Genomic DNA, 15,371 nt, shown 5'->3' with positions numbered 1-15,371 from the left:
ATCAACAATATACAACGCTTCTCACATCAGTTCTTCTTTCAAATATTATATAACCATAGTTAATGATATTTTTATCTGTGTGTTACACATTGTACAATGTTATAATGTTTGATAAAGTTACTGATTAAAATGGTAAAGTGTTATCAGAATGAATTGGCAGGATTTTATATACACAGGATATAAAGATCAAGAGCTTAACAGCGGTGCAAAGAGTAATATGATATTAAACATTTCGGCTGATAAAAAAGGCTGCTAGGAGTGTGTGGTATGGTTTCAGCTGACTCAAAATATTTCTGTAAATGTGTAATATTTTAAACACCCAATAAATCATCATTTCTGCATGAAAACATTTGTGCAAATGCTTTACATGACAAGAGGGAAGGGCCTAATGATGACAGAATGATCTTTTTTTGATGAATCACTTATAAAAAAGAAGTGTGCTTGAGTGTGCATTTGTAGTTTACTTACAATGTTAAAAGTATATTTTTTAAAAAGAAACTACTTGCAGATAATATAATATTAATTAAATAAAAGGCAATTTAAGTTAATTTAAAGAGAGTAGGCTACACTTTAATGACTATGTTTCTTAACACACTTAAGTACACTTTCAAAAAGTGTAAGCATGTCAAATTTGAGATTTTACTTTAAAGTACATTTTAAATCATTGTTTAATAATCTTGGTCCCACTTTACATTAAGTGGCCTTAACTACTATGTACTTACATTTAAATTAATCATTTGATACAATGCACTTATTGTGTAAATCCATGTTTTTACATTGTACTTATATTTTAAAAACACCTGCATGTACTTACATCTGTAATTAATTTCTGTAATTAAATGTATAATTACACTGTTGACCCATCCCTTACACCTTACCCCTACCCTTAAACCTACCCATACCACCAAAGCTGTTCAATTCAATATGAACCCAATAAGTAAACTGTACTTATTTTTTGATGCAAGTACATAGCAGTTAAGGCCACTTAAAGTGGGACCATAATCTTTTGTCATGCTTTAAAAATGAATAAAAATTACGTAAAGTACTTGATTATAATTTTATTAATATTGATATTAAAATTAGGTTTACATTACATTTAAAGTTAATATATTTTAAATGTACTAAATTGTGACTTCATCTTTTACAAATGTATTATTATAAATATATTTGAATATATTACATACAAGTTTCAATAGAAATGACAAAGTATATTTTAGTTTATCATAAATGCTTGTCAGTACATTCAGCAGTACACCATATTTCAAAGACATTAGAGGTAATGATGAAATTCCATGTAAAGATCTAATAAGAGTCCTAGATAAGTGGGTCATAAAACACACTTTAGTTTAACTAATTGTGTTTAATATGAATTTAAATTATAATATTTTCAGTTAACTGTAAATAACATGCAATTAAGTGTCTGAAAGCATCACACATACAGTACTTCGCACTTAAGTAATTCTTAAGTATATTATTCCAGTAATAATTACTCTTTTTAAAAATATATTAATGTTTACTTATTTTTCATGAACGATCTCTTTAAAAGACAAATTTAAAACAGATAACAATACTTTATTCAGCCTTCAAATAAACATTTCCCCTCTGTCTCATCTGTCCACTGTCTTCATTTCTTGTTCTCTGTTAAGAAAAGAATAGTGTGAGTTTGTGCATTATCTGACACACAAGCAAATTCAGAAACCTCCAATACGGCAGAGAATTCAGCTGAACTGTTCAGTTGACGTCCACTCACATGATGTAGCACTGAAGTTATCCTCTCTTCTCTCCTTCCAGCTGATGATTTTCTTGATGTTCTGGCATCCAGGGGTCACCATGAGCGCGTGATACGTTTGCATCATACGGAGCGCTCGGGCACTGCCTGCACACACCTGAGCCTTCTGCAGCCTGGGCACTGATGCCAGATTACATGCAATCTCATATGCACGTTCAAAATGTACACAAGCTCCATCATATTGCTTCTGTGTACACAAATAAGCACAGAGACACACTTAAAGTTAAAGAATGCTTGTATGCTAGGTGTTATGACAGAGACACCGGAGACAGGAATAAAAGCAGTTAAGATGTTTATTTGGCAATCAGCAGAGCAAAACGGGTGATGAATGAGGTGGTGGAAGATCTCAGAGGTGGAATGAGTGATAATACTGTCCTTGTTGAAGTTGCAGATGAATGAGGATGGAGACGCTGGAGAAGGCTGATGGAAACACTCACACACACTGGCAGGTAGACACACGAGGAGACTGGAGACAATGGAGACGAAGGAGATGATGAGGCTGGGTAAGTATCGCTTAGGGAGTCCTTGAGGTAGGTTTACAATTGGTGTAACACAAACGAGACCGGACAGTGAGTGTGTGTGAGTGTGGGGTTTAAGTGCTGGTGTTGATGACTGATGTGATGAGCTTCAGGTGGCGGTGATTAGTATGCTGGTGATTGGGTGCGCGGGTACTGAAGTGAGGTGGAACCTGACGTGTCTGTGACAGTACCCCCCCTCCCACGGCCCGCTCCTGAGGGCCGAGGACCCCGACATCGTGGTGGTCGTCATCGAGGTCGTGGGGCAGGTCTGTCCGGGTGGTTGGTGTGAAAAGCCTGTAACAGAGCAGGATCAAGGATATCATTCTTGGGGACCCATGAGCGTTCTTCGGGACCGTAGCCTTCCCAGTCCACCAGGTATTCCAAGAGACCACCACGGCGCCGGGAGTCCAGGATCTCTCGTACCACGTAAGCAGTTCCATCGTCCAGGATAAGTGGAAGGGGGGGCTCGACGGCTGCCACGTCAGGTTCTGTGGAGGGAAGAACAGAAGGGTGGTGAGGTTTTAATAGTGACACGTGGAAGGTGGGATGAATTCTTTTGTATTGTGCAGGGAGTTGTAACCGGTAGGTGACGGGGTTGATCTGTCGCAGGATAGTGAATGGGCCAATGAAGCGGGGACTCAGCTTCTTGCAGTGCAGGCGCATCCTGATGTCCCTGGTGGACAGCCAGACCTTCTGCCCCGGTTGGTAGGTTGGAGCGTGGGAGCGCCGAAGGTCGGCTGTCATCTTGCGCCTGCGCAGGGCTCTCTGCAGCTGGTGGTGAGCTGAGTCCCATACCCTCTCGCTCTCCCGAAACCAGTAGTCGACGGCAGGAACGTTGGAGGGTTCCCCGTTCCAGGGGAACAGTGGGGGTTGGAAACCGAGTACGCATTGGAAAGGTGTTAATCCAGTGGTGGCTTGACGGGAGGGAGTTCTGGGCGTACTCGGCCCAACCCAGGTACTGGTTCCAGGAGTTCTGGTGGCCGTGACAGAAGGTACGCAGGAAGCGGCCGATCTCCTGGATCTTCCGTTCCGTCTGCCCGTTCGACTGAGGGTGGTATCCAGACGATAGGCTGACGGTCACACCCAGGAGCGAGAAGAAAGCCTTCCAGACTCGGGAGATAAATTGAGGTCCTCTATCAGAGACAATGTCCTCGGGGATTCCATAATGACGGAAGACATGGTTGAACATTAACTCGGCTGTGGTCATGGCTGTGGGTAGACCCTCCAGAGGAATGAGTCGGCAGGCCTTTGAGAAACGATCTACGACGACTAGAATGCATGTGTTACCCTCAGACTCTGGGAGGTCGGTGACGAAGTCGACTCCCAGGTGTGACCAGGGCCTCTCAGGAACGGGCAGAGGATGGAGCTTGCCGGTGGGAAGATGGCGTGGGCTCTTGGAGATGGCGCACTCCCTGCAGCCCTGCACGTACCTCCTGACGTCGTTGGCCATGTTTGGCCACCAGAAGCGCTGTTTGAGCAGCGAGAGGGTCTCATTGACCCCCGGGTGACCAGTGCCAAGTGAAGAGTGAACGGAGTGCAGGAGTGGAGTGCGTCGTGTCCGGGTGATGTAATGCAAGCCCTGGGGGCAACCCGGCGGAGTTTGTGAGGAGGCATTGGAGGAGGGGAGAGTCTCTTCTGACCACTCTATGGGGCTCATGAATATGGATTCGGGCAGGATGGTGTCGGGGTCTTCGTTCCTTTCTTCGGGTGCATGGAGACGTGAGAGAGCGTCAGCTTTGAGATTTTTGGAGCCTGGACGGTAGGAAATTGTAAAGTTGAATCTTGAAAAGAACATCGCCCATCTGGCTTGGCGAGGGTTGAGTCGTTTGGCAGCCTTTAGGTACTCGAGATTTTTGTGGTCAGTGAGTACCTGGAACGGATGGTTAGCTCCCTCCAGCCAATGCCTCCATTCTTCAAGGGCGAGCTTGACAGCCAGGAGTTCCCGGTCCCCGATGTCGTAATTAACTTCCGCCGGGTTGAGCTTGCGCGAGAAGAAGGCACATGGATGGAGCCTACTTGGATTCCCCTGCTGCTGTGATAGGACCGCTCCCACTCCGGTGGTGGAGGCGTCCACCTCAACGACGAATGGCAGGTCTGGATTGGGGTGGACGAGGAGGGGAGCGGTGGTGAAGGCTTTCTTGAGGTGCTCAAAAGCTTCGTTGGCAGGTTGGGACCAGGACAGAGACTTGGGCTGATGACGGAGTAGGTTGGTGAGTGGACTGACGATAGTGCTGTAGTTCTTGATGAAACGGCGGTAAAAGTTGGAGAAACCTAGGAAGCGTTGGAGTTCTTTTATGGTACTTGGGGTTGGCCAGTTCTGGATGGCGGAAACCTTCCCCTCGTCCATCCGGATGCCACTGTGATCGATCACGTATCCCAGGAAGTGGACAGAGGGCTGATGGAATGAGCACTTCTCTGCTTTCAGGAATAGATGGAACTGCCGTAAGCATTGGAGGACCTCCGCAACGTGGTGGCGATGTTCGGCCAGGCTCCGGGAGTAAATAAGGATGTCATCTATATACACTAGGACGGACTTGTGGAGGAACTCCCGGAGCACCTCATGGATGAAATCCTGGAATACGGAGGGCGTTGACCAGGCCATACGGCATAACGAGGTACTCGTAGTGGCCGGTGGGCGTGACGAAGGCGGTCTTCCACTCGTCCCCTCGCGTATCCGGATGAGGTTATACGCGCTGCGGAGGTCCAGCTTCGTGAACACAGTGGCACCACGGAGGTGTTCCAGGGCCGCTGGGACGAGGGGAAGTGGGTACCTGAATTTGACGGTTATCTTGTTTAAGGAGCGATAATCGATGCAGGGCCGCAAGCCTCCGTCCTTCTTGGCCACGAAGAAGAAGCTTGAAGCAGCAGGGGAAGTAGACGGGCGGATGTATCCTTGGTTAAGGGCCTCTTTGATGTATTCCTCCATGGCCTTCTCCTCCGGTACTGACAGGGGGTATATGCGTCCCCTAGGCACTGGTTCACCCGGCAACAGATCGATGGCGCAGTCCCATGGCCGGTGTGGAGGAAGCTTGGAGGCGCGTTGCGGGCAGAAGACGTCACTGAAGTGGGCATAATCGGGTGGAATGTCGACGGACGTTTATCCACAGGGCTTTCGATGGAGGTTGCGTTAATGGAGAGGTCTTTGGAGAGAGGAGATCTTGGAGTAGGAAGGTCTGGGAAGCAGCTGTAGAAGCAGTGGTCGCCCCACTTCAGGACTTCGCCCGTGCGCCAGGAGATGGTGGGGTTGTGTTGTTCCAACCACGGACGCCCTAGAACCACGTCAGCGGTGGATTCCTCCAGAACCAGCAGATGGATGTTCTCAGTGTGGAAGATACCCACTTGCAGCTGAAGCGGTCCAGTCATCCGTCGGATCATCCTTCGGCTCAGGGGTTTGCCCGTGATGGAGTGGACCTTGTAAACATTCGGAGAAGGCGAGGTCTTGAGCCCGAGGTGTCGACAGAGGGCGCCGGAGATGAAATTTCCTGCTGACCCTGAATCGAGGAGCGCCACCACTGAAATAGAAGCATTAGCCGCAGTAAGGTTTACTACAGTAGTGAGTGGTTTCATTTTTTGGATTTAGGGAATGATGGCACTCACCACGGGTCGAGGAGGACGAATTGGGCATGTGGAGATTACATGCCCAGGGGAACCACAATATAGACATAGATTCAGGGTCAGCCGTCTCTGTCTTTCTGTAGAAGACAAGCGGGAGTTATCCACTTGCATTGGTTCACTTGCTGGTTCTGGGGAGCTGACGGGTTCGAACCGACGGAGGAGTGTGGTGGTTGGTAGCTGGCTCTGGTGCTCTAGGAGGCACGACTGCATACGAGAACCCACTCGGATGGCGAGTTGGATGAAGCGTTCGAGTCCTAGGGAGTCCTCGTATGCAGCGAGATGCAACCGCACGTTGGGCTCCAGCCCTTGTCGAAAGGTGGTGATGAGAGCTTGTTCGTTCCAACCACTGGTTGCGGCTAGCGTTCGAAACTGCAAGGCATAATCATTAACACTCTTATTTCCTTTTTTAAGGTTATACAATTTCTCACCAGTGGACGAGTCGGTTAGGGGTTTTCCGAAGACTTCTCTGAAGTGAGAGACGAATGCAGGGTATGATTTAACGACAGAGCTTCTTTGAGTCCAGAGAGAATCCGCCCATAGAAGGGCCTTACCTTGCAGTTGTGATATTATAAACGCTATTTTAGCCGTGTCGGTGGGGTAGAGGTGCGGTTGCATCTCCAGAACCAACTCACACTGCAGTAGGAATCCGCTGTATTCCTCCGCCGATCCAGAGTAGGGCGCCGGTTTGGCCATGGGACTGGCGGTGAAGACTGGAGAAGCAGCCGCGGCGGTGGATGCGGAAGCGGCAGCGGCGGTGGGTGCTGGTGATGGTGATGGTGATTGTGAGGTGAGTGCTCGACGTAAAACGTCCACGAGCTCCTGAAAGGGGTCCTGTTGGCTCATGCTGATGCTTAGCTGTTATGGTCCGGTCTTCTGTTATGACAGAGACACCGGAGACAGGAATAAAAGCAGTTAAGATGTTTATTTGGCAATCAGCAGAGCAAAACGGGTGATGAATGAGGTGGTGGAAGATCTCAGAGGTGGAATGAGTGATAATACTGTCCTTGTTGAAGTTGCAGATGAATGAGGATGGAGACGCTGCAAGGCTGATGGAAACACTCACACACACTGGCAGGTAGACACACGAGGAGACTGGAGACAATGGAGACGAAGGAGATGATGAGGCTGGGTAAGTATCGCTTAGGGAGTCCTTGAGGTAAGTTTACAATTGGTGTAACACAAACGAGACCGGACAGTGAGTGTGTGTGAGTGTGGGGTTTAAGAGCTGGTGCTGATGATTGATGTGATGAGCTTCAGGTGGCGGTGATTAGTATGCTGGTGATTGGGTGCGCGGGTACTGAAGTGAGGTGGAACCTGACGTGTCTGTGACACTAGGATCTCGACACAATACAAACACTCTGAATGTGCACAAAGATCTCATACAACATATGCTTGTGTATGCTAATGTCTCCATTCCAAAACTTAGTGAGAAAGAAGCATGCTTATTCCTACCTTTTCACACAGGATTTACATCAGGAGCAAACTTACAATGCCTTAAAATGCTGTCTAGATAGAAAGCTCACTAAGTTTTAGAACAGAGTTTATGACTTCTTAACTCACATGTAGATTTAAGCAATTTTACTACAAAATAATCCTTAGTTTTTCTCTTACTCCAGAGTTGAGGATGGTTCCGAGGCACATGTAGGCTTTCTCGAGGTTTCTGTCCTGTTTGCTGTTTAGAGAAATCTCAGCAAACTTTTCCAAATATTCTGTTGCTTCTGTTAGTTTGCCTTCACTGGAACATACAAACACACGTAAGTCACAGAAAGAAATGGGTGCTGATTACACGTTCAGAAAGCAAGATTATCAGTGCAATGCAAGCAGCAATTATTAGGGTCCAAATGCCATTATACCCCATTTTAATTGACTTAAATGACAATGACTAACAATTCAATCTATTAAAACCAACTTATTAACATTCACCATGCAGTAACATACAGGTTTATCCCTCTTTATCACTGTTATACTGCCACCTTCTGGCTAAAGTCCATGCCTTACATATACAGTACTAGCAGTCAAAAGCATAGACACTTTCTCATTCAAAATTGTAAAAAATAATAGTCATTTTTTTTTTTAAGTCACATTTAAAAGATAATAAGTCTTGGTATGAAAGTATTATGTGGTGACCAAAAGTGCAAATGAAAACTGTATTGTTTTTTTGTTTTTTTTGCTTTGTCTACATTCCAGGTCTGTCCACTCTGAACACATTGTTCACATGTATGCTGAGCACTCAATGATGCTTTTCCTTCAATATCCAGCCCAAGTTTGGTAAATACAATTTTAATCTATCTGCATCTGCACCTTTAGATCCAAAGCTTTTTAATACGGAAGAGGATTAGGGCCAAGCAATAATAAAAAAATAAAACCATCTCGAGATTAAAGTTGTTAAATTTCGAGAAAAAAGTCTATATAAAATGTTGAGAATAAACTTGTTAAATTACGAGAAAAACTCGTTAAATTTCGAGAAAAAGGTCGAGATAAAACGTTGAGAATAAACTCGTAAAAATTACAAGAAAAAAAACTCGTTAAATTTTGAGAAAAAAGTCGAGATAAAATGTTGAGAATAAACATTAAATTACGAGAAAAAAACTTGTTAAATTTCGAGAAAAAGAGTCGAGATAAAATGTTGAGAATAAAGTCATTAAATTACAAGAATAAAGTCATTAAATTACGAAAAAAAAGTCGTTAAATTACGAGAACAAATTAGTTAAATTACAAAAATAAATTCGTTAATTTAACAAGTTTATTCTCAATGTTTTATCTAGACTTTTTTCTTGAAATTCAACAACTTTAATCTAAAGATGGTTTTATTTTTTTATTATTGCTTGGCCCTAATCCTCTTCCGTATTTTAATGTCGTGAGAAACATACATTCAGTCAAGTGTGTCCAAAGTTTAGACAAGTAATGTATGTACCAAAATTAATGTTAAGACAAACTAGTTCCGGAAAAAAAAAAGTAGTTGTTTATAATATTTATTTATTTAAGTCTAATATGATGGAAATAAATATGTATATGATAGATACGTAGACTAGGACATGCACCAGTGAATCTGGATATAAGACATTTGTTTCTATGGCCGCATTTACATTACATTGTTCAAGTGACCCAGTTCCGATTTTTTCCTCCCATGTGGCACAGATCGGATATGACGCACAAACGTGTAAGCAGGATGGATTCCGATATTCTCAGATCGGTTTCAGGCCTCATTCATATGTGGAAATGAATCTGGTATGAATTGGATACGTGCATTTGCATCTGCCATGTAAGTGGACAGATTGGATATTCCCATCAATGCAAGTTCCCATTGCAAATCGTGCCATTTTTACTTCCTTTTCGGCCTAAGCTTTTCCGGGTCAGTATGTCTACTTTGGGTTGTTTCGCCAATTGTATAGTGTAAATGCAGATATTGGATATGATCACTTTTAAAAGAAGAAGTAAGCTGGCCATAAAAAAAAAAAAAAAAGAAAAAAAAAAGATATAGTCAACAAATCAGAATTGGGCATCAAGACCTGCAGTGTAAATGCGGCCTATGACCCATGGTTCATATAATCATAAAAGTCAACATATCTTATTGTCTGCTCTATCACATTCTTCATTTAGGAATTTTCACCATTTACATTTATGCATTTGACTTTTATCCACAGTAAATTTCATTCCATTCAATGTATACATTAGTTTCATTCATGTATTCCCAGGAAATGGAACTTTGACATGCTAAAGCCATGTTCTACTGGGCATTTACTTCTTTAAAGCACAACAAAAGTCTGTTTAAAAGTGTACTCTCTTTTATTCGCCTTTTAATTCATTAATATTATATTATATTATATTATATTATATTATATTATATTATATTATATTATATTATATTACATTATATTATATTATATTATATTATATTATATTATATTATATTATATTATATTATATTATATTATATTATTTTATCTGCAAGTACAATTTATAAAAATATACTTTCAAGATTTGAAGTACACATTCAATACAATTAGGCTCAATTAGTGGTGCAGAAATTACACACTTGCGTGCGATTGTGTATGACTACATGTGAAATTGTGTGCATCTACCTCTCCAGAGATTTGGCAATGGCTTCATATGCTCTACCCAGGCTGTCTGTATTTTCAAGTGTTGTGGAGATCTCCAAATGCATGCTGAAAAACTGACACAAGCCACAAAAACCTCAAAGAACAAATAACTGCAGAATGAACAAAGAGAGTTTGTGAGAGCTGTAGTCTATACAGACCTGTTTAGCGGTCTTCTGGTCTCCTGTGCTCCGATACGCCAGGCCCAGTTGATAGGCTGCCTCTCCTTCTGATCCTCGGTCCTCCGCTAGAAGTCAGATCAATAACACACAACAAGAATCGAAACAAAGGGTGTGAAAGAGAGTACACTGTGCTTTAAGGGATGTGTGGTTTTATTGCTGGAGGTCTGAAGTGACTGTATTGTTGGTTGAAGTGGAAATGAGTTCTGCTTCCCTAAGTTAAGGCTGTTTTAAACTTCTGCGTCGAGTGTATGCCGTAGCTAAGGTGTAAGCTGTTTGTATGCATAACCTCTATGATGTAGCCTGACGTGCACCTCTTCAAAACTGTAACAACGCGTCAATTCTACGCGGACTGCAAGCGCTGTGATTGGTCTGCTAGAACACCTCCCTCAGGTCAAAAAACTGGCGTGGAGCAATAGGAGAAGAGCAAGCGTTTTCAACTTCCATAGGAATGAAATATGCTCTGTTTCAGGGGACACATGCAGTCATACTGCAACAAAAGTCGTTTTTTTTAAGCCTATTTATCGCTTCTCTGCCGCTTCTATTTGTATTCTGGACTGCACAACTGGCTAAACACGTAAATCTGATCACGAATGGATTGTATTGTCAAGAAATAAATAAAAAATGTCATTCTAATTTGAAAAGGAATCGCTAATATGAACATTCAGAAGGGGGTGTGAACTGGGTGTGCATACACTCTTTAGCCATCTCATAGGCCTTGGTGAGGATCTTAATGGCGTCTGCATAGTGTTGGTCCTGAAGCAGTCTCTGTGCCAGCCGTGTATACACCCTCTGGAGCTCCTCACATGAGCGTGAGTGATGCATGCGGCCGCTGGTGTCCTGCCATGACCGGCCCATGGTCAGGTGGTAAAACGCCTCAAAATGCTCTTGTGCTAGCTCAAGCTGACCTGCAACACACATGCACAGCATTGCTACGTTTATTTAGTTAAAGGTGCCATAGAATGGAAAATTGAATTTACCTTGGCATAGTTGAACAACAAGAGTTCAGTACATGGAAATGACATACAGTGAGTCTCAAACTCCATTGTTTCCTCCTTATGTAAATCTCATTTGTTTAAAAGACCTCCGAAAAACAGGCGAATCTCAACATAACACCGACTGTTACGTAACAGTTGGAATAATTAATATGTACACCCCCAATATTTGCATATGCCAGCCCATGTTCAAGGCATTACACAAGAGCAGAACGTCTGGATCTGTGCACAGCTGAATCATCAGACTAGGTAAGCAAGCAAGAACAATAGCGAAAAATGGCAGATGGATCAATAATAACTGACATGATCCATGATAACATGATATTTTTAGTGATATTTGTAAATTGTCTTTCTAAATGTTTCATTAGCATGTTGCTAATGTATTGTTAAATGTGGTTAAAATTACCATCGTTTCTTACTGTATTCACGGAGACAAGACTGTCGTTATTTTCATTTTTTAAACACTTACAGTTTGTATAATGCATAAACACAACTTCATTCTTTATAAATCTCTCCAAGTACTATCAAACTCATTGAGAATCAAATGTAAACATCCAAATAAATACTATACTCACATGATCCGAAGCATGCATGCAGCATGCATGATGAACACTTTGTAAAGATCCATTTTGAGTAGCTGTGTGAACTTTATTTATGCAATGTATTACAGTCGCATGCTCGGGGGCGCGGAGCGTGAGCAATTAAAGGGGAAGCAGCCTGAATCGGCGCTTTTATAATGATGCCCCAAAATAGGCAGTTAAAAAAAATTATTAAAAAAAATCAATGGGGTATTTTTAGCTAAACTTCACAGACACATTCAGGGGACACCTTAGACTTATATTACATCTTGTAAAAAAAATGTTCTAGGGCACCTTTAAACATTTATGAATCAGTCATTTTTATATGCTCAGCATTTCCTCTCTTTTTTTCTTCTGTTTGGGTGAATTTTACAAAGATGGTCATTTCTCTCTCCACTGATCAGGTTGCAGCAATAGGATCAGTATGATTTGTTTGCAGTGTGATTTGTAATATTACGTTCATTACAATTTGAAACATTTCCCCCCAAATTCTAATTGAATTGAAATTTATATAACTGTTTGACAAGACAAACTTTGAAAAAAAGTATTGAAAAAGTAAAAAAAAAAAAAAAAAAACTTGTTTGAAGGATTATAGATAGATAGATGTGAAAAAGCTCATAACATAATTCATTGACTGCCATATATTGAAGGACTGTTAATGTGTGTTACCCTTCTCTAAATAAACTTGGCCCAGGTGTAAGTTGGCCTCAGCCTCTCTTTTGCCACAGTCCATTTTGAATTTGCGAGCTGAATGGAGGGCCAGCTGAAAGAAATGATGCTTCAACCATCTGTCTTCTGGCTCAGCGAAATACCTGGCCAAAAACAAGTGGTTCTCATACGCCTCTCCATACTGTCCTGGAGCAGGAGAGACAGAGATGTAGAGGATTTAATATACCAGTCTTAAGAGGAAGAGAGACTATATTTACTTATAAACTGTGATATATTTAGATAAGCATGTACAGGATGAAAATCCAATATATTATTTTAGCAACTGTTTAGTTGTAAATATTGTTTTAAAATTAATAAAAAAAGATTTAGTAAACTGCCAGCTGTCATCAGATTTTTTTTTAGAATAGGCCAATATAAAGTACATCTGATTGATGTTTCCATTTTTTATTATTATATTTAGAATTCCATATCTTACACCACAGTAGTAACTACTCCCTTGACCCAATCAAAATATGAATTTCTGTGCCCACAAATCCCAAATTTAATGTAATATTTTATTCAAACGGCGTAATGTGCAGTGATAGGAAATCACCGGCTCTTTCTGCAGTCTCAGCCTGGGTGAGGTGCTGCTGTAGCGTCTGCAGTTTGTGTGGATGTTCCTCCGCTTCCTCCCAACGCTGCAGCAGCGCAAAAAGCTCCGCAAACGAGCGGTGAAAGCCCTCGCTCAGCATCCCCACACAGACATTATGACGGAAAGTCTTCCTGAATCTCAAGGGATAAGGCAAACATGAAATCATAAATGAATATGTGAATGAAACATGCAGCTGATTATTACTTAAAGGGTTAGTTCACCCTAAAATGAAAATTCTGCCATTTATTACTCACCCTCATGCCGTTCCACACCTAGAAGACCTTCGTTCATCTTTGGAACACAAATTAAGATATTTTAGTTGAAATCCGATGACTCAGTGAGGCCTGCATAGGGAGAAATGACATTTCCTCTCTCAAGATCCATTAATGTACTAAAAACATATTTAAATCAGTTTGTGTGAGTACTGTGGCTCAATATTAATATTATAAAGTGACGAGAATATTTTTGGTGCGCCAAAAAAAAACAAAATAATGACTTATATAGTGATGGTTGATTTCAAAACACTGCTTCAGGAAGCTTCAGTGTTATGAATCAGAGAGTCAAATCAGCGGTTCGAAGCGCCAAAGTCACGTGATTTCAGCAGTTTGGCGGTTTGACACGCGATCCGTATCATGATTCGACACGCTGATTCATAACGCTCCGAATCTTCCTGAAGCAGTGTTTTGAAATCGGCCATCACTAAATAAGTCGTTATTTTGTTTTTTTTTTGGCGCTCCAAAAATATTCTCGTCGCTTTATAATATTGATATTGAACCACTGTTCTCACATTACTGATTTAAATTTTTTTAGTACATTAATGGATCTTGAGAGAGGAAATGTCATTGCTCCCTATGCAGGCCTCACTGAGCCATCGGATTTCAACAAATATATCTTAATTTGTGTTCTGAAGATTAACGAAGGTCTTACGGGTGTGGAACAACATGAGGGTGAGTAATAAATGACATTATTTAAATTTTTGGGTGAACTAACCCTTTAAAACTAAAACAATTGTATGTTCATAACCACTATAAGGATCCCATTTAAGCCACATAAGAAAAAAACATGTATTGGTAAATCTTTAATTAATTAATTTGACATAAACATTTAAAATCTGCCATAAAAAAAATGACAATCATGACCAAAAGAAAATTATGAAATTTTCAGTAATGATTTAGACTTAGTATGTCATAATATACATTATAATATACAATATACGTATATTATAATATCTAATAATGTCATAATTTCGATTATGTCATAATTATGATTTGATAAATGTTTTTTTTCTTGTTTTTTTGTAATGTTGCAGAAATGGGCTTAAAACACAGATGACTTCTTACTGTGCTATTTCGTGCTCGGAGGGAATTTGTGTTTTCTCTCCAGCAGGATAGATGATGGGATCCTTTATCCATTCCCGGGAGGACCTAAACTTAATTAAAAACAGTCTGCATCTTGATGGAAGACAAAACGTTTGAGTGTTTTTGAGTTAATAATCAGCGCTTACTTAACGTTAGATGTTGGCGTTTTCCTGTGTTTTTGGGGATTATGAATGTCTGGGAGGAGAGGAGTCCTCGAGCCACTCACTGCTGAAGACATGCTGCGGATTATTAAACATGCGAAAAGTTACATTTCGCCGTTGACAACAATTGTGTGACAACAAATGATTTAAAACAGAGATGAAGAAGTTCACTATAGGTGTAGACAAAAAGTTAGCTGCGATTTACCTGTTTGTCAGATTTGTTTCTTCTGTAACTTGTTAACAGAATGGAGCTTCGTTGTCATAGCGACCAACTGACTACTTCCGCTCAACTGTGCGTTGCATTCGAGCTCTATCTATCTATCTATCTATCTATCTATCTATCTATCTATCTATCTATCTATCTATCTATCTATCTATCTATCTATCTATCTATCTATCTATCTATCATTTTTATTTTGTGAGGTTTTTTTTTCTTTTTCTTTTTTTTTTTTTTTTAGAACTGAGCATAATTAGATCAATATTGACGTTGTAGTCAAGAAGCCACAATTTACTTTAGAAAATTCCCAAGTTATTTCCAGGTTCTTCATGAGCGTAAGAATCATGTAAATAATTAAATATTTATTCTTCTTATTAAAATTACATAATACACTTAAATAGCATAATAACTAGATGTAAATGAATATAGTTCTTGAAATTTCCAGAAAAGCGCTAAATAAATGTTTAAAAGATGGAATGATTTGTGGTCGTGAAATGTAAGCGTAAATACAGCTATATGTCCATAACTCTGGAGACTTCTGTTATAGAAGTGCATCATCCACCG

The 15,371-nt window shown here is 41.0% G+C and overlaps 1 protein-coding gene across 1 annotated transcript; it reads right to left on the bottom strand.

Annotated features, from left to right (window-relative positions):
- Window positions 1–1,217: 1,217 nt before the first annotated feature.
- Window positions 1,218–14,812, bottom strand: ttc29 (tetratricopeptide repeat domain 29). The gene is made up of 11 exons (XM_067391852.1): window positions 14,796–14,812; window positions 14,576–14,668; window positions 14,412–14,495; window positions 13,033–13,208; window positions 12,441–12,626; window positions 10,894–11,106; window positions 10,181–10,266; window positions 10,005–10,096; window positions 7,534–7,657; window positions 1,751–1,976; window positions 1,218–1,638 (listed from the first exon to the last, which is right to left on the bottom strand). Coding segments are annotated over exons 2-11 (1,281 nt in total). The 5' UTR covers window position 14,668; window positions 14,796–14,812; the 3' UTR covers window positions 1,218–1,636.
- Between the last annotated feature and the right edge of the window lie 559 nt (window positions 14,813–15,371).

The sequence above is a fragment of the Chanodichthys erythropterus genome, chromosome 2 (genome assembly GCF_024489055.1).
Source record: "Chanodichthys erythropterus isolate Z2021 chromosome 2, ASM2448905v1, whole genome shotgun sequence".
Classification (NCBI taxonomy): Eukaryota; Metazoa; Chordata; class Actinopteri; order Cypriniformes; family Xenocyprididae; genus Chanodichthys; species Chanodichthys erythropterus.
The sequence above is the reverse complement of the archived record's forward strand: the minus strand, read 5'-3'. Positions and strand labels throughout refer to the sequence as shown.